Genomic DNA, 18,733 nt, shown 5'->3' with positions numbered 1-18,733 from the left:
AAGCCTCTAAAACTACACGGTCCGAAAGTGTGTTCGTGCTGGGGGGGGGCAGAAAATGTATCCGTGTCGCATGGAAATGTTAAAAAATGCTTAGACTTGACTTAAAGCTTTCGTGACTGCAGGAATTCATATTGGGTCTTTCGGTAAAGCCACAGAGAGATAAAAAACTAAAATGTCATGTTAAATAATGTTATTTTTTTTATTAGATATATCTACGTGGCTTTACAGAAAGACCGAAAAATTCGGCTTAGACGCGTGGTCATACAGCTTTACCCACGCCCAACATCATGGTCCTTGCAGAAATTCAGGGCCCATAAAAAAGAGAAAACCCCTGGGCTCTAAATGGCATCACAGGCCTTGACTGGGTGAATAAAGTAGATGTTGGCCCTAGTAAAATTCCCTACCTCTGCTGCAGCAGACAGAATGGCGCCTTTGCAAGAACGTCCCTGGCTTAGCTCAAAAACCTGGGCTCGTAAGCTTCTCAGTGTGCTTGGAAAAATGTTAAGCAAACCTGGCCAGGCCCTTTCTCAGCACAGAGGTGGAAGATCGCTCTGGTAATTGTTAAATCAGTGCTGTCCCCGTTATAAAGGGGAACCCACCACAGCAAGATTCTTCATTGCAAGTCCCACAGGCCACTGGCGACCCCTGACGCGACACAAAAGTGGAAACACCCCCCCCCCCCCCCATCGTGCTGCTGCCAATCACAATGGTTTTAAATGTGTGGCGGCCCTCACACCGATGTTACCGGCGAAAGCGGCCCTCTGCAAATGCGTCCAATCCCACAGCACTTGATGCTGTGGACCAAGCGCAGTCACGATCACGTTATGCAAACGCAGCCTGCACCGAATCGCCAACCCTTCCTCATCCATACTTGGCACACTCGTACGGTACCCACACACAATCTCATACACTGGCACACTCGCCTCACATGCGCGCGCGCACTCGAGCACACACTCACTCAAACACACACACACTCGAACACACACTCACTCACTCAAACACACACCCGACGGGGGTCTGTTATTTTAGTAACGTCGTTTACTGTATGTCGACCTAACCCTCAGACAGGAAGAGGACACACTCCACCAGCAATGAGTATACATCGAACCATTAAGTGGAGGGGGGTCGAAAGACGCAGGCCCGCACACAGCGCTCCTTTGGTGCTTTTTTTTCTTTCCCCCTCATCGAGCAGAGTCCCCCCCCCCCCCCGACCGCCTTCGCGTTACCAAATTTCTCGAGAGAGCGTGCGACGCGCACGCAGCCCCAACACCGAAGCCCACGGGCGCAGCACGACCTACCGAGCGCGCGTGTTTCCCTGCTGCACGGTCTCTCTGCTGACTACAAATTTGTGCAATTTTTTGCACACCACAAGTCGCTTACTCGTCGTGTTTGCACTCTGGGGGTTTGTTCTACAGATCGATGAAACGTCTCGCGAATTCGCTCAAGATCATTTTCTCACCAGGCTACAGCCGTTGTCGAGTGGAATTTTTTGTTTACGTCGTGAGCTCTCGGATCCAATGAGTGTTGTTTTTTTTCCCCCCTGCACTCATTGCACACGCGTGCTTTGCATCTTCAAAAAAAAACCTCAAACGAGCGCCCACTGTTGCAGCAGGGAAACACACTTCCACTCTCAAAATACAAATTGGGCCGCATGCGTCCCTGTGTTCCGAGGGATTTCCGCTTTCAGCTGCACGAGTGCCGGTGGGGAGTGCTCGGCAGCAACCAATTGATATGCAACACCGACTCGCGTTCGTCCCGTGCAGCGCGGGCAGCAGGCACGGTGCCGCATCGGAGTCTAACCCAAGGCTTTTTTTGTTGTATAATATATAACACGCGTGCCTATGTGCAAGATTCAGAGACACAATGTAGATATCTGTAGGTTAAGTTTAGTCGTCTTTTGCACAATCAAGGCTCTCAGCGCGGCGCCGTGTCGGTCCCGGTGGTCTTAAATAACACCAAGCTGACGGTGAAAGGGGAGGTGGTGGAGGTGCAATGGTGGTCGGCTGGGGGGTTGGGAACAGGGCTGTGGGCGAGTGGAAAGGTGAGTGACTGTGGGTGATGAAAGGAACACGGGGAGGGGGGGGGGTTACGGGGTAGAAATGGGAGAAACACTGCGATAAGCGGACCCCCTCAACGCAGAGCGACTTGCGTGTGAAACGACAAATATGAACCCGTGGGTCTGGCGGTCCGCTCTTAAACGAGAGCGGTGAACGACGCAAGCGGCCAAACCCGAGCGCCGCACGCCTCAAGGAGGCATCATTACCGCTGTATTAGTAGTAGTATTCGTGATTAATCTTACTAAAGAGAGAGCACCTCGCGTCGGAGCGAGACGCGTCTACAGGCCGGCAAGATTAATCGTTTTCGTGGCCACACTGTAGGCCACAAAGGCGCGCACGTGGTGGTGGGGAGTCGGCAGATTAAAATTACTCAACATCCACGCACGCCAAGACGTCCCCGCGCTGCTCCAGCTTAACACAACAGAAAATAACCCTCCTCCCAAACCCCCCCCCGCCCCCCCTCCCCCCAACGTTAATACTTAATAGTTTAGAAATAATATAGTATTCATAGGAATGACAGCACTACAGTTGACAGTTATATTATTAAATGTGTTCTGAGCAGGTCCGCGCAGCGTGGGATACACGGGCAGTTTGTTTCACCGCCCTCGTGGGGACTCATCAGCGAGGCAAGATGGCCCCAAATCCCCACCACCACCCCAACCCCCACCAGTGTTGCAGCACGGTTGCGTGGTTTGACCGTTGTCGTTAGCGATTACATTTGTAATTTCGGACAATGTGTACTGCGAGACTGCGTTACCGTGTTCCCACATTCGATCCGACCTCGCATCTCCCACTCGGTGGGGCACCGGGGTTTGACATTGAATTCGACGGAGAATTAGGAGGCTCCATTGCGGGGAGTGCTTCACTCGTTTGCGTCAAAGCACCTTCTCTCCCGAAGCATAAAGCACCAGAAGAATGGACAACAAAAAAACTCAAAACGTTTGTACGGCTAAGTTAATAAATCTCAGTTCGCTCTCTCCATTGCCGGAAAAACGAGCTTATTATTGTTATAATTTTTTGTATTTTTTTGTATAGTTTTTATTTACCATTATCCACGTATATTCATCCTAGTAAAACAAAGATTCTTAAAGACATTCGTTCAAATTTTTTTCCATGCACTATACAGATACACTCACACACAAACGGGTGAAGGAGAGGAGGAGGGGGTGGGTGATTAGTTGGCTGTTACAATGATGAAACGAACATGAACTTAATTACAGTAATAATAACCGTAAGCTTTTTGCTAAAAATGGAAGGGAATGTCATTAATACACGGTATACTGCGTACCCTACTCATGGCGAGTGCAGAGAATTGGGGGGGGGGGAACTTTACAACAAAAATATTTTAAAAATCATCATAAATTACACTGTACTGAAGGCGTGCATCGCACAGAAAACTCAACCGCACCCCAAACATCTCATCTCAAAAATCCACTCAGGAAACATGTCAATTTCACTAGTTTTGCTTCAAATAACAAAAGCTGAATTGATCTTTCACGTGGTCACACCTTGGTACATGAATTGCAAAATGACAGCATGGCGAGTTTTAAATTGCTATTCAATGCAACACTCATTTCTGGTTCCAAAGTGTGATCATTAAATACTATTTAGGGTTGCAAACTACTCTTCGGATTTTAAGGTTCTGGGGGTTACCGAAATGTCAGACTCGACATGAAGCCAAGCCATCCACGTGTCACTTGTAAGCTCATTTTCCACTTCGAAATCCATCCCCCCCTCCACGTGTGTATATAGAACACGTCGTCAAAAGAACATCTTTGTTTTCCCCCCCACCACCCACTGACAATAATACGTCACAATGCATGTACTCATTCAGCACGAGCAGACACGGCCACCGTTTTGTACATGCCACAGAGTTGTGTTTACTGCAGTTCCACAAAAACTGAAAAAAAATCATGACAAATTCTCACACCTCGCACGCACGCACAAACGTCCACACAAAATCAACAAATACTCCTAAAATCATCGGAGGTGCCAAGTTGGAGGGCGATTTCGTGATATGACACTAATCTGGACGTCTAGGCGTTGCAACACTAAATTCCAAAAAAATCTATTTTAAGAAAACAATAATACATCTCGCTTCCCAATGCTCTGGCGTTCATGATGGCCAAGTATAATTTAAACAAAATGAAAATAATGAAATGATGGGGGGTAGGGGAAAAGGGGCCCGGCCTATGTCTGCAAAAAATTCCCCCTCTGAAGTTCAATCCAAAACGACCACGGCGGGTCGGCAACCACCGATGCTTTCCGTTCTTACAATTTAGGAAAATGTGCTTCAGGGAGTGAGGTTTAAATACTTTGCGATGCTCTCCAACTCCTCAATAAGCCTTCTCATGAGTCTTCCCTACCAAAGCCTCCCCCCCCCCCCCCCCACTGACTCTCATAGCTGCCTGTCCAGGAAGCGCAGCACACGTGTGGGGAGGTAGCGGGGCACGCCACCCCCCCTCCAACTTTCCTCACCCCTCCAGCCTTTGCACCAAAAAAAATCTATCAAGTGGTGACCCACTGGCTTTTTAATGCCGGCCACCACACGATACATGGCTTTTTTATTTACGTAATTTTATCCTTTCAAACTGCCCTTTGCATTAAAAATCCTGCAGAACAAAATGTTAGGAAATATTAAAAAAAGTTAGTCTGCCGATTGTTAATCTTGACAAAGCATTGATCTAATCAGATGCAAATTATAACACATCACACCTGCAATGGAACATTTTTACGACTGCCTAATTGATCTGTAAATTAAACTCTTCGGTTATATCCACAAATGCCGAGCTTTCAATGCTAACCCAATGCACCCTGGACCTTTACCACTAACCCATATCTCCTCGGCCCCTATACATCTCCCAAGGCCACCCTATGCCCTTCACTCCCCACCAGACATGGGGTTGGGTGGAGGCACGAGCATAAATACTAGAGACTGGCCTTGTGCTTTGGCTAGAGGCCATGTGCAAAATCTTGGGTTTGGCCAGCTTATCCTTAAAGCGTGCACTAATTCAAAAGTGACAACCGATAAGCAAACGAAGGTGCCTACTACTACTAACACTGTTGCACTGCGCCCTTCAACTCTGGCACCCGATGTTCCGATAGTGGAAATCACAGCGAACCCACACAATCTTAGCAAAAACGACATAAAATTAAAAACAAAAAAAACTCTTAGTTTCGAGAACATAAAGAAAAGCCTTTGAGCGAATACATTTTCATAGCATACACATGATGGTGGAGGCAGGAGGTCGGGTATATTGTGGACGTAGTGCTGTTTATGTACATAGTGATGGTTTCACTCGAATAAGATCATTTTAATGCGTCGGATGCGTTGCGCTCTAAGCCATGACATTACCTACCAACAGCACGAACGCTTACAGGCAAAAAAAGTCTAGAAATTTTAAGGAAAACGAAAAATATATACTGTATTTATATAAATTCATAATGGTTACCGTTATCAAGCTCACGATAAAATTAGAAAACGAAAAACGTTGATAACTTCCATGCTTAATACCTAATCAATGTTCATGAAAATTTCCGAATGTTAATAGAATCGTGTTTAAACGAATGCAACATTAAGTTTGGGGTGGCAAGCTCCATGGATCCCCTTTCCCCTCCATGACCAACTTCATAATTTCAAGGCGAGGGAGGGGGGAGGGGAAATAATAATTAAATAACTTTAAGCCACGCGTGACTTGGCGGTGCTGCTGCATGGGAGCGGGCCACCGTGCAGACCCCGATGAGCGTGGTATTTGGCAGGCCCTCAGAAAGCCGGAAGAGTGAAAAGTGCTGCAAGCGGTGCCGTGCCTCAACCATTCACGACACTACCCCCCCCCCCCCCTCCATTGGCCACTGAATAAAATAAAAAACGCTAGCAACAACAATATTATCATTAATATTAATATTAACAGTAAATGACAGTTTTAATGACAATAATAAAAATGATCGAAGTCTTGGGTGACAATTCAAAGATCGAGAAAGCAGATTTTTTTTTTTTTACATGATTTGGGAGTGAGTCGGCCGGTGTGTGTTCGGGGGGGAGGCGGTCAGGGCACAGTGTGGGGGGAGAACAGCGGACCGGGTGTGCGTGCTACAGGAGGTAGGTCTGTTTCATGGGATTCCCTCCTACCCAGGTCTGCAAGTAAACAGCCATTGACGAGTTGCGAGAGGTCGGGGTGGGGGGGGCAAAACTACCGTTGGGCACCAGGGCAAACTGAAACGAACGGGAGTAACAATTGCATTAACCTAGTGTACAAAATTATCTACAACAGAAAGACCGACTTAATTTTGTGAAACGGCCGTGCGACATCAGAGGTGCAGTGCGCTCATAATTGGCTCAAACACACAACACTGGCCGAACAGGAGAAAACAAAACATTATATAGCTTTTAAGCTTTGTGCCCGTGAACAGTATTGATGAGAAATATGCAGCGTGGAGGCTCGTTTTCTCTCTCTAAAAATACTGCACTTGAAGAGGAACGTGTAAGGTGGGGACAAAATATACTGTGATTTAAAATGCTCAAGGCAGCAAACATTGTCAATATTACCCATTACTTTAAAGAATATCTGCAGATAACAATGTTGGATGACTGTATAAATGTTAGTCAAGAGGCAATGGGGCTCACGAGGGGCATCACCACAGCTGTCGGCGCTACTCTGGCAACGTTAATAACAAATTTGAAGACTGGATCGGTGGGGGAACAGTATTTGACCAGAAAAAAGCCAAAGAATACGAATCCTGCACATGCCATACATAAAGCTAAGTCGGTCACCTACCGGTGCAAAATATCATCAGAAAAAAATAACATTGTAGAAAGAGGTTTTTTTTTACTCTTACTGGAGGATGTTGATTTTAACTGAACGGCAGACGTCATGCTTGTTTGTCGCAAGAGTTAAATCGGACCAGTTAACCACTGCAATCGCGCCCAACACGTGCCTTTTCAATTTCTACGGCACATTACTTGTGAGCTGGCAGACAACGCAACACTTTTTTTTGACCATGATCTTTTTTTTGTTTGTTTCATTATCACACCCGTCAAGTAACCCTCCACCCCTCGCATGCCTCCGTGCGGGTGCTGTTGTGCTATGACCCCTGCAAGCCGTCACCCTTTCTGCCACACTCCCACAAGCACACCCGGCCCACCCACCTCCTGCACGCATTATTTTTTTTATTTTGCTTCCACGTCCTTCCTCTGCTCTGCTACAGAGGCATTTTGCCCACCCCTATCCCACCCGCCCATGTACCACAACCCCAGCTTCCTCACTCCCCACCTCCCCCGCCCACCCCCCCCTCGTCCTGGCCCCTCATGGCCAAGTGGTTTTGCCCTGCCCTCCCCTTCTCCAATGGTAGCGTGGTTGGGCCCGGCCCGGCCTCCTTGCTGCTGCTGCTGCCGCCGCCGCCGCTGCACTAATTCCAGATCTTGAGGAAGCTGTCCCAGGAGCCGGTGGCGACAGCCATGCCGTCGTCTGTCACACCCAGGCAGCTCACGCGGTTGTCGTGCCCCGCGAGGACGCCTGCAAACACAACCAGCACCGCTCTCCCATCAGCACCGGCACCAGAGCAAGCAAAGAGCCAACAACACGCAACTCCCTCATTCTGATTTCACTTGTGTCAGTGGGTGTGGCAACACAACTACAAATATAGATCTCCTCAAATCTAAATTGGCACTAGATGTGTTTATATTATACTTGGTCGTTGGTCAGTATTATGCAATAGTGTAATAGCCAAAGCATGACTGTAGCAGGAAAATATATCTGGTGTTACACTCAAACATGGACATGGTCTTTTTTATGGCAGTACTCATTCCATTTGCTTGCTCGGGTGGGCTAACAATTATCATCTCAATGAGTGTTTCAATAAATACTTTTCAAACAACATTTTGCTCATTAAATTCTTCTAGCAGATCAAGAGGATCAGAATGTAGCCAAACAATAACACCTACTCTAATATTCAGGCACTCAAAGTGTGAATCAACATCACTAACCATGACGCGGAAATATCACCAGACAGAATACAACGAAAGCCACGCAAATACGTGCCACGGTCAACGACAAAACACGTCACCGTCACGGTACACGCATGCAGCCAACACCCATTGCGCGCATACGCAAGCGCGCTCTGCGCACCTGCGAGCAGAGCGGCCCCTGGCTCGCACGTACCGGCGCGCTCCCCCTTCAGGGTGTCCCACACGTTGCAGTTGAAGTCGTCGTAGCCGGCGAGCAGCAGGCGGCCGCTCTTCGAGAAGGCCACGGAGGTGATGCCGCAGATGATGTTGTCGTGCGAGTACAGCATGAGCTCCTGGTCGGCGCGCAGGTCAAAGAGCCGGCACGTGGCGTCATCTGAACCTGTCGCAAACGCGTTGCCGTTCGGGAAGAACTGCAAGGCGCACAGTGGCAGACAACGAGGCAGAGCGACGGTATTAAACAGGGCTGGGGCATCCTAAATTGACTACACTCGCACGAACGAAAATGGATGAAGATTTGTGTGTAACGCACTTTAAATTATTTTAAAATGTATACGGCATCATTCTTGCAAATTGCATCTCAAAACGCTGTATAATTTTTACGTGCAAAGGGTTTTCCACGGAAGCACCAGGAACCACAGATAAACAGGAACCCAGCTTTGTGGTACTATATTGAGATGTTTGGCCATCTCCACTAATAAGTGTTTAAACAGTTAGGAAAAAAACCCACAACCAACGTACAGATGCATATTAATCGACTTAATGTATGGCTATACCCTGGAAATCCAGAAAACAATTGGAACCTCGACACCCTTGTGTATACCACGGCATCTCTAGGTGCTGTACAACGGACAGGAACAAACTAAGATGAACATGGCAACAGTAAAAAGACACGTGATGAAACTGGGCCCGTAACATGGGGTGCAACAGCTACCAAGTCCAACACCAAGAAGACCCAAGTCAAACACATGAATGGAATGTAAAGCTAGTCCCAGAGACGACAGGAGATGTGTGCATTTCGTCTGCCGACAGATGCGCAAATTAGTATCACTTGTTCCCCCCGAACACTGCAGCGTGTGCATGGTAACGGATCCCTCTGTCCACCAGATGGGCTGCCTCCACTCACGCAGACTGCGTTGATGTCGGACTCGTGGCCTGTGAAGGTCTGGCGACACATGCCATCGCGTACGTCCCACAGCTTGGCCGAGGCGTCGCACGCGCCCGACACAAAGGTGCGCGAGTCGGGCGCCAGTGACAGGCTCATGACGTCACCCGTGTGCCCAGTGAATGTGGTCGTCTGTTGCGCCGTCTCAATGTCCCACAGAGCGCTATGTGAGGACAGGGGGGGGGAGTAAGAGGAAGCAATGCTTGAGGCATGTTGTAACACACGCGCATATGCAAACGAAGATTCGTTGTCATGCCTCCGCAACGTGCAAACAAAACCTAGCTTGCGTCATCTCAATTTTGAAACCCTTAAGACACGAGGTCAAACGTCAATTTATAGAGAATCAAAGACAGAGGGTGACGGCACTCAATGCATGCCCATTTTGAATTATCTTCAAACTATAAAACGATCATCCTTTTACAAAAGACACAGCAAGAGTTGGTGTGGCAGCGCGCGGCCTTTTGAGTGCTACAAGGGATGCGATCAAGCTAGTAATCAGTGCTGTATACACAAAGTTTGTTTGAACAAGGAGAAAGATAAGGAGAGGGTGGATGTGCAGCAAGGATTCGATTTACCAGGTTGTGTCCCCAGAGCTGGTGATGATTTGATTGTCATCCAGGAAACGGCAGCAGGACAAGTATCCTAAGTTACAAAACAAATACAATTAATCAACACAAAATTACATAGCAATTGAATAAAATCCGTTAAACCGACTTGCTTTCGTCTCACCAAGGCAGATCAAAGTTGATTTTCTTTAGCATAATGAGACATGGATGTGTTTCACAACTAACAATTAAAATTACATATTGGTCCTTGAGTCTATGGTCTTTCGGGCCCAATGTGTCCATCAACATTTGCTTAACCAGAGAAATATTTGCATTGTGATTGTCATCAGCAGTGTGGCCTGTTAAAACTAATCCTGTTGGTATGCCTTGCACACATTGCGGTGTCAAAGTAATGTTGTACATCGAAATTGCAGAGCGGGGCATCACCTAGAGAGACTAGTTTTTGTGAAACACAATGTTACGGAATAACTTCTGAGATCTCTTCCACAGCCTCTAATCCGCAATAGATAGTACACTCTCAAACATGTTCAACAAAAGACATGTCACAGCAAATAAATTAAATATTGTGTAGTCATCAAAACATACAAATATGCTGAATAAAGCAAAAATCTAATTGGATGGGGTTGTGCAGTCTTTGGTGGCCACCAACTTGCTACACTGATACTTCAGACAAATGACCTCACCAGAGTATGTCTGTGATTTCAAAGTTCTTTTTTCATTAAAAAGCCTGAAATATGTTAGTCTGGGACAAGCAGACTTGTCCATATGCAAACGTTAAGAGCCAGCTGTTTTTTGGAGTTTTAATATCCACATTTTAGCTGAAACCATGCTTCAGGATTCCACAAAGATTTCTGGGTAAACAAGGATTATCAAACTGTTGACACCGGGACACAAACTGGCTCCATAGTGAGCACACTGATGAACAGGGTAATCAACGACTGTAAGTAAAATGAAAACTTAATTTCATAGGGGGGTCACATTGGTGTTTGAATACCAAAGTTGCGCAACTACTTACCCATAAATATTATGAATTCATCAGTTGTGGGAAAAAACTAAAGACAATCTTTTCTTCTCTCATTTCCATGTTTTTGAACATTGCTTTTGGTCTGCAATCACTTACTAGTAATTATCTCAAGTACCTCTTTGCTCTAGTACCTCAAGATATATGGCAAGGGAGGCACACCATAAATATTAAACGATGATGAATATTACCTGATGCGTTAGCAGAGGAACTACTTTTAATAAAAACATGTGATCCAAACAACCGATATTACCATTTAGATGTTTAATGCTGTTTGGTGCGGAGCAGTCCAGCACGAGTTTAAATCTTTGTTAATAAGAAGCGTAACATTTATTGTCAGGTATATATCATAACGAGACAGTGATGCACTACATTGGTGTATTAAAAAGCATGAATAACGTTTCAGTGGTGTCAATAAGTGTTATAATGAAGCTTTAAACAAGGTCTGGATGGCCAGGGATACACATCCTTGGCCTTGGTACAAGGGATGAAGAGTATTCAATTTAAAATATCAGCTGGATTTTCAGATTTGTATGCCCAATTCTGGAGTTAATTTTGTATTTCTGGATTAAATGTATTATTTTAACCTACATTGCGTATTCACCAAATGCATGACTTTTTAGTCAGTTTCAATGTTAATTATATACATTTTATTTAACGTTTCATAAAACAAACATTAATACAAACTGTTTTATGGCAGTGACGTCACTTCCGGTGACAGTAAAATATCACACAAATCCAAAATGTTCCCTCAAGATCAACCGAAATGTCTCATTTCGGCCTCATTTTCATTTATGAGATTAATCTCAAATTGCTAAGCCATCTCTTCTAGGTACTTAATTACAAAGTGAACTTTTTTCGATTTAAAGCTTTCGTGACTGCAGGGATTCATCTTCTTGGTTCTTTCGGTAAAGTCACGTAAAAGGAAAATAATAAAATTATAAAAATAAAACATAATAAAATAATTCTCACGACGTTTCGGCCACAACGCAAGCAGCCATCTTCAGGTGTAGAACAGGTCTGTCGAGAAGGCAGACCTGTTCTACAAAGTGAACGCTTTTTTCCCCCCTACATTTTCTTTAGCGTACCTACCAGGACAACGCAAGAAAAGCCCTGGATTCTTCTTACCTGTGTGGCCGGGCAATTCGCGACTAACCCTCACGTTCCCCTCACGAGTCTTGAGGTTGTAGATGGAGCAGATGTTGTCGAGGCCGCCGCACGCCACGTAGCTGCCGGAGGGCGCGTACGCGCATGTCATCACCCAGGACGAGCGCAGGGGAATTGCGTGCACCTGGACAGACACCCAGGGGGGTCATCGGAGGACGGATGCGTGTCAGTGCCCGTCGCAAAATAAAATCGGGAAATATTATGCATACGCAGGGACGCTGCAACACTTTCCAACATGCTTTTTTTGTCTTTGGAAGTATTTCTGTTAGCAGCATGGAAACTGATTGGTACCTGTAAAGGTAAAGCATGTTTTCATGTTTGCAAAGTACTTTTTTTCTGGTTTTTGTCTCCAAGTTTTGGGCTGCTCTTTGATCGTTTTGGCCCATTTTCTATAGGCCAAGTCCCGAACAGCACGAACTTTATACTAAAGTTGTGTACGTAGTGGATCAGCTACGAGAGTTACGGTTATCCACACATTACAAAGCTAATGGTCTAACGCTCTACTATAGTGCGAAAACATTAAAGACACTTTTCTGCTGTTTAGATCGTACATTAACTATGTTGCTGGACAAGATAAGCCCTAAGGGCTATTCAAGGTCGATTTAAGTGCAAAAACCTAACTTTTACATTTGTGACTTTACCGAAAGAACCAAAGAGTAATTCCTGCAGTCAAGAAAGCTTCAAATCAAGTTTTTTTACATTTGTATTTTAGTTTTCACAGAAATCAATAAGTGGAATCCAACAACACATGCTATTTATGAAAAGTTATATTTGGTAAAGCCTCAGGACTTAAAAACAGGTCCTCAGCTCACTAGCTCAATGGAATGAAATTACCATTACCCTCTGGGAGCCACCCAGCTATTTCTTAACTGTGTTTTTATAAATAAGGTGGTCCAAAAGCCAGGACATGTAGAGTTATAATTAATTCAACAAATCACATAGGGTTATTTAATTTGTTTAAATCAATATTCAAACTGACACCCATTAACATTAATGTGTGCATGAATTATCTTTTGAAATTAATTTAGGACTTTTTTTAAGTTACAGGTGTACAGATGTAATCTGTGAACAGTCAATAGTTGTCAATTTTCTTTCCATTTGTAAATGTCATCTGAAAAGGACAAATAGCTAAAAATATATAAAATTAACTTGATAAGCAATTTAAAAGTTTAATGCCAGTGTTAACATAAATTAAATAAACCTATGTGTCCTGACTTTTTGCCACCCTGCATATAGATTCCACTTGCAGAAAGCAGGATTCCATTTGTGATTCTTCCAATTTTCTCATGTATACACTAGGGGTGGTGTTCACCTTCTCACATGCCCTGCCACAGTGGAGAGTCACATGACAATCAAACAAACATTGTCCTCAAAACTGGAAATAAAGTAATTGGAAACTGGGCTGAGACATCCAACTGAGTAAAACTGAGAAGTCAGTTAATTTAATCATGAGTGGTTGCCCACAACCTAGGATATCAGGAGTGCAGGCTGTGCTTAGATAACATTAGTCCTCTTATCCACATCCCCAAAGCGATACCCAAAGCCTTCTGCTCCTTAACTCTCAATTTAATGACAATAGGCACAAGCTGAGGAGCATCAAACACTAAACAATTTGGGTTTAAAGTGTCTAAATGCAGATGCAACTGAAGTATCTGTATAAAATGTACAACATGTGCACATACCTTGTTGGTGGTATAGCTGTCCCAGATTATTAGTTTTCCATCTTGAGAAGCACTGACCAACAGCCTGCAGACAATCGAAAATCATAATCAACACTTTAAAACAAATCAATCTCTCTATGTTGCCAATTAAGACTGGAATGGCATGGGTCTGTGGCCAGTAGACTCAATAATACACATCTCCCCATCAAAAATGACCCAAATCTTAACGTGCAATAAAACGTGCTTTTCTGCGTGCTGCTGTTGGTGTGCGTGCATGCGCAATCTCACCGGGAGTCTGTACCCCAGTGCATGGCATAGATCTTAGCCAGGTGACCCCTAAGGGTCCGGCGTGTTCGCATCTGGATGCGCCCCACCGAGTCAAGATTTGATGTCACCTGGACAGAAAAAGAGAACGGTAGGGTCAGATGACAACCTCATTGCACCTGCTAATGCTTCATATTGATCTCCTCCACTTACTGCTTGCATGTACACACCTTGACACTTTTGTGGTCACAAAACCCACACCGATAGGATTTTAACTGTGAATCTGAAATATCAGGCACTGGCCACGACGCAATATCACCTGCACCAAAGAAAGACCAGTAATGGCCTTACCTGCAATAGGGTAGCATCTTTGCAGGCCTTGCGTGCATCCTATAATGCAAACATACATATAGACAGTTATCAGACAGCATGACAGACACAAATACACAACCATAAATTGCATTGTCGATGGGGTGAAGGCACAATGGTCTGATCAAGGACTGGAGATAACTACATCTGCAAAGGCTCATCTTAATTTCAACTACTAAAGCAACAATTCTATAAAATACACGAGGTTCTGTATCTTGGTAAAAAAAAAAACTTCGTTTCTCCAGTCCAGGTCAGCAACCAAACAACAACAGCAACAATTTTTTTCGAAATCGGTAAAAAAACTCAATATTTCAAGAGCCACATTGCATTTGAATAACATCACGAAGCAGTTAAAGAGCTGCATGCGGCTGCAGAGCCGGAGGTTGCTGACCCCTGCTCTAGTCCATACTGCCGGCAAATGGACCAATGTAATACTGGTAGGAACCTCCTGGTTCCACCAGCCCACAGAGGATTATTGTGTCCGTCCGTCGTGCATCAAAAAATGGGAGGGGTGAGGCTGGGTGGAGAGGGGAGGGTGGGGAAGGGCTGGGTGGGGAGGGAGGGGCTGGGTGGGGAGGGAAGGGCTGAGTGGAGAGGGGCTGGGTGGGGAGGGGTGGGGCGTGGGAGGGGTGGGGCCGGTCACCACCGTGGTGCCCTTATAAAAAAACTCAACGTTTAACCTACTCACGCCGGCTTGTGCCCACCCTCACAGTCGGGCATATTTGCGGAATACACCACGCCGCCGTTGACCCTGGCCATTGACCGAGCAACCCAACGTTCTTACCAACTCCCTCCGCAGGAATGTGTTTCTTAACATTCAGCAATTCCTTTCAGGCTATGGAACACTGCAGATAAGACTTCTCCACCCCCGACCCATAAGCCTCATGACTGAGAGCAAAGCATACTCCCACGGTAGGCGGCTATACCAAAAACATCAACACCCTTTCCACGGACACAACCAAGGACAAACAGGACTAAACCTGGTCACTTACTCTTCATCAAAAGATGAACCTTGACAAACTCTAACAGTGATCACAAGGACCAGTGGCTAGCATTTTGGACTAGAAAAACTGAGTTCTTACCGAGGTAAAAAAAAGTTCTCTTCATCCAATACTGTTGACTACCGGTCCAATGTTATGCTGAACATTTAGCAATCATATCAGAGATGCTACCTGGAGGAGGGATAGGCCACTCCTTAGATGGCAGTAGACAAAACTGATCCCGAAGTTGGCGTCCTGCAAAGCCAAGGTGTCCAGTTAATAATGGTTTGCAGCTCTGGAGCCTGTTCGCCGATGAACAACGCATTTTGTCTGCAAGAGGCGTACAAACATCGTCCGTCTAAATTTCAGAAACGAGGTGGTATTTACCGAGTTCTCAAGCAGCCCTGGCTGGAGTTTGGGACGCGAGGATGCTCCAATCAGATCGTCCAGATAGGGATAAATGTGCATACCTCTCTTAACGATGCAACCAAAGCAACGGGAACCTTGTTGAATGCCCTTGGCCAGGGCGAATGGCACCGCACAGTGCTCTGTTGTCAGAGGGCGTAAAACCGCAGGTACTGGAAGTACCACAGGTGCATAGCCATGTGTAGGTAGATATCCTATAGGCATTGGGGGAGTTCCTGATGCAACCATCTTAAAGTGCTTCTCGTGAGGCAGATATTCAGTCTTCTTTCATCCAGGATTGTCCGGAGGTTTTTTTTCTGACCCCAATACATCTGGAAATAAACCTCACCACACCTCGTTAACTGGTAGCCACATATCGATAAGCTTGGATGTTTAGAAGCTGTGAAATTTCCCGTATGACCACCTGAACAAGCTACGGATCCCTCCGGCACAGGTCAAGGTTTGAATGCAAAGAAACTAAGGATATCTTGGAAGTCCAGCTTGTAGCCCTGTTCCATGACTGATTTAACTCGAGCGTCTGATGTCGTGTACACCCAGGCTTGTGGAAACGTGGTAGTAAAGCCATCAATGCACGCATCCTGACCCGCCTTAAGATGGTGGGGGGGGAACCAGCCACTCTCCTTGGCATTGTCGATGCTAATTGCCCGTATGCTGAAGTGGTTTGCGTTAACTCTGCACCGAGGCCATTTGAGCTTGTCTTTCGCCTTACTTCCAGACGTGGCTTCCGAAGCTGCAGCTGACGACCTTTCTTGATATTTGCCCAATGTCCTGTCTGTTATGTCTGGCAGGACCTGGGAGCTTTCCTCCTGTAGAAAAAGGTGACCTAGGAGCTCCTTCGCTACCACTATCGCATTCACGCATGGGATCGAAGCGAAAGCTTTAGGGTCCGCCTCATCCAGTGCGTAAGGCTGCCCCATGGTCGAAGGAGCCCCTGCTGATTTAGCCTACTCTCAGCGGATGTTTCTTCAGAGACTCTGGAAGCGGAAGCAATGTATTCCTTGACGGTAGATTCCTGGTGAAGACGAATGGCTCTGCCATCCATCGGCTGAGATTGTTCCGGTTCAGCGAGCTTGAGCTTGCACCTGATCCTGCATCTCAGCACACGGTCTTGTGAAAACATCCATTTTGCATGAAAGCTGATGTTTATCCTGCTGCATTCAGGGCTCCTGGAAGATGTACTGGTCTCGGCCAGTGACGTCATCTTCAGAGGTTGACATTTCCGCAGTGAAACGCTGGATGTGTGGAATTGACCTCCGACAGCACGTGGATGCAAGCAAACGTGCCGACAGGTCGTTTCTAGGAATACATTATCGTCTTCAGAAGCCGACACTACTCTAGCAGTGTGCCGAGTCTGGGGCAAACGCCTTGCTGTCTGGTCAAAACCATCGTGGCCTCCAAGGGCAGAACTGCCCTGTCACTCCAGTTAGGCCATCATGGTCCAAGAGAAGTCTCTGGATGAGGCTTGTGTTGACTCCATGTCATCGCCCGCTTCTTCCCAAACAGAAGCTGCCCCAGCAACAAAACCCTTGTCCCCGAATGGCTGGCAAGCACCTCCACCACCAGTTGCATCCATCACTTCGCACACAGCGAAGATGTCACCTACCGTGCTAACATGGCTCCTGCCCGTGACGCTCTCAAAGATCAGCCGAGCCTACGTCCACGGCCACTGGCCACACGACCGAGTGATGCCCGGTCCTCGGCAATAACATCACCATGACTAGCGGTTGATAGAGTAGCCCTGAAAAATCAAAAGCCGCTCCAGAAAAAAATTGCGGCCAGTCGCCGCCTGGTCTGAGCACGGCCCGTGATTGGAGCTATAATGCTCTCATACGCTCACCGAGGGGTACTCGCTGCTACGTGTGCAGGCCATCAACAGCCGTATGGCAATCGTGAGTGCTTCAGTACTTGCAATGTACTGTTCGCAAGTGCTACTCACACCGCAATTAGACTGTTAGCTGTAGGACTCACGACTAGGGATACACTTAATTGATCGACAACTACTGTGTATCGCACCTGCGTGCGTGGCGCCGCGGCTGTGGAATGCACCAGCTAATCCACCACCGTTACTGCACGCTTGCGTCACCTGACATGACCTTTGGCTGGAACAGTGACGCACTGGAGGCGTGCGCTACAAAAGACACGACCCCTGCTAAACACTGCCGATTATCAGATATGGGCACATGCGATGCCAAACCATATGAAATACATTTTAAGAGGCTGTGTGTGGCTTTGAACCACACCAATTGATGAAAAGGTTAAACAAAACCTGAGATGACCCGATTATCCATGAGGTTTCTTGATTATTTGAGGCTCTATATGTGTTAATAAAATCCAATTGTTTGACTCATATCTAAGATGGCTATAGCCTCAACTGCAACTCATCCACAGATGTAGAAAGTGTGAGATTTATGGGTAGGCGGTAGGGAAGGGTGATGATTAGCACGGTTGGCTAGGTATGGTGTGAAAAAAGTTCTAAATAAATACATACCTGATGGTGGGGGTAGACACTTTGTGCCCCGGCCATCAGTTTGTGCCTGCCCTCATAAGTCTAATCTGCAGCGCGTTTTGCGGCCCGAAGGAAAATTGCTGAATGTTAAGAAAAATATTCGACCGTTTGGCTGGTAGTATCAGACGAAGAGAAAACAGTCATCATGTGGAGTTAAAAGCTGGTTACCTCAAACCTCAAGATTTTAGCAGCTATGCTATGGTCAGCACTGTTAAGGCACTGCATACAGTGCAGGCGGAACCAGTCCATTCGTTCATATGCACAGATCACTGGTTGCATGACAATGTGAAATTAATATTTGTAAGCATGCGGGAAACTTTCCTCTAAACGTACGTTTTACAATGCAGCGTTGGGTTCTACGCTTAGACACCAAGAACCATAATATCAGCCACACAAAGCGACATTCATAGTTGTAATCTGCCTGCTTGGAGGCCAGTTGGTGGGGTTCATCTTAGGACATGTTTAACAGGTAATGCTGTGTCCCATACTTAACATTAGCTTGCAAAAATACTTTCTAGGTCTGTCAATCAGCACTTATATCCTCAAAAATCTAAACAAGTAAATGCTGAACTCCATCAGAACAGTAGTT

The 18,733-nt window shown here is 46.1% G+C and overlaps 1 protein-coding gene across 4 annotated transcripts in view; it reads right to left on the bottom strand.

The window, feature by feature from the left end:
* Positions 1–1,020: 1,020 nt before the first annotated feature.
* The window catches only part of LOC133351120 (guanine nucleotide-binding protein G(I)/G(S)/G(T) subunit beta-1), a 30,419-nt gene continuing 12,706 nt past the window's right edge, over positions 1,021–18,733 (bottom strand). For 3 of the 4 annotated variants that reach the window (XM_061566083.1, XM_061566082.1, XM_061566084.1), the window contains 8 exons: positions 14,215–14,253; positions 13,888–13,994; positions 13,621–13,684; positions 11,900–12,062; positions 9,760–9,826; positions 9,146–9,347; positions 8,183–8,432; positions 1,021–7,570 (listed from right to left, as the gene is read on the bottom strand). In XM_061566083.1, the coding sequence (XP_061422067.1) occupies positions 7,464–7,570; positions 8,183–8,432; positions 9,146–9,347; positions 9,760–9,826; positions 11,900–12,062; positions 13,621–13,684; positions 13,888–13,994; positions 14,215–14,253 (999 nt within the window). In that variant the 3' untranslated portion in view covers positions 1,021–7,463. The remainder of the gene's footprint in view (positions 7,571–8,182; positions 8,433–9,145; positions 9,348–9,759; positions 9,827–11,899; positions 12,063–13,620; positions 13,685–13,887; positions 13,995–14,214; positions 14,254–18,733) is intronic. The other variant, XM_061566085.1, reaches the window with a different exon arrangement.

Source organism: Lethenteron reissneri, chromosome 36 (assembly GCF_015708825.2).
Source record: "Lethenteron reissneri isolate LAM-NWPU_2019-01 chromosome 36, ASM1570882v1, whole genome shotgun sequence".
Classification (NCBI taxonomy): Eukaryota; Metazoa; Chordata; class Hyperoartia; order Petromyzontiformes; family Petromyzontidae; genus Lethenteron; species Lethenteron reissneri.
The sequence above is the reverse complement of the archived record's forward strand: the minus strand, read 5'-3'. Positions and strand labels throughout refer to the sequence as shown.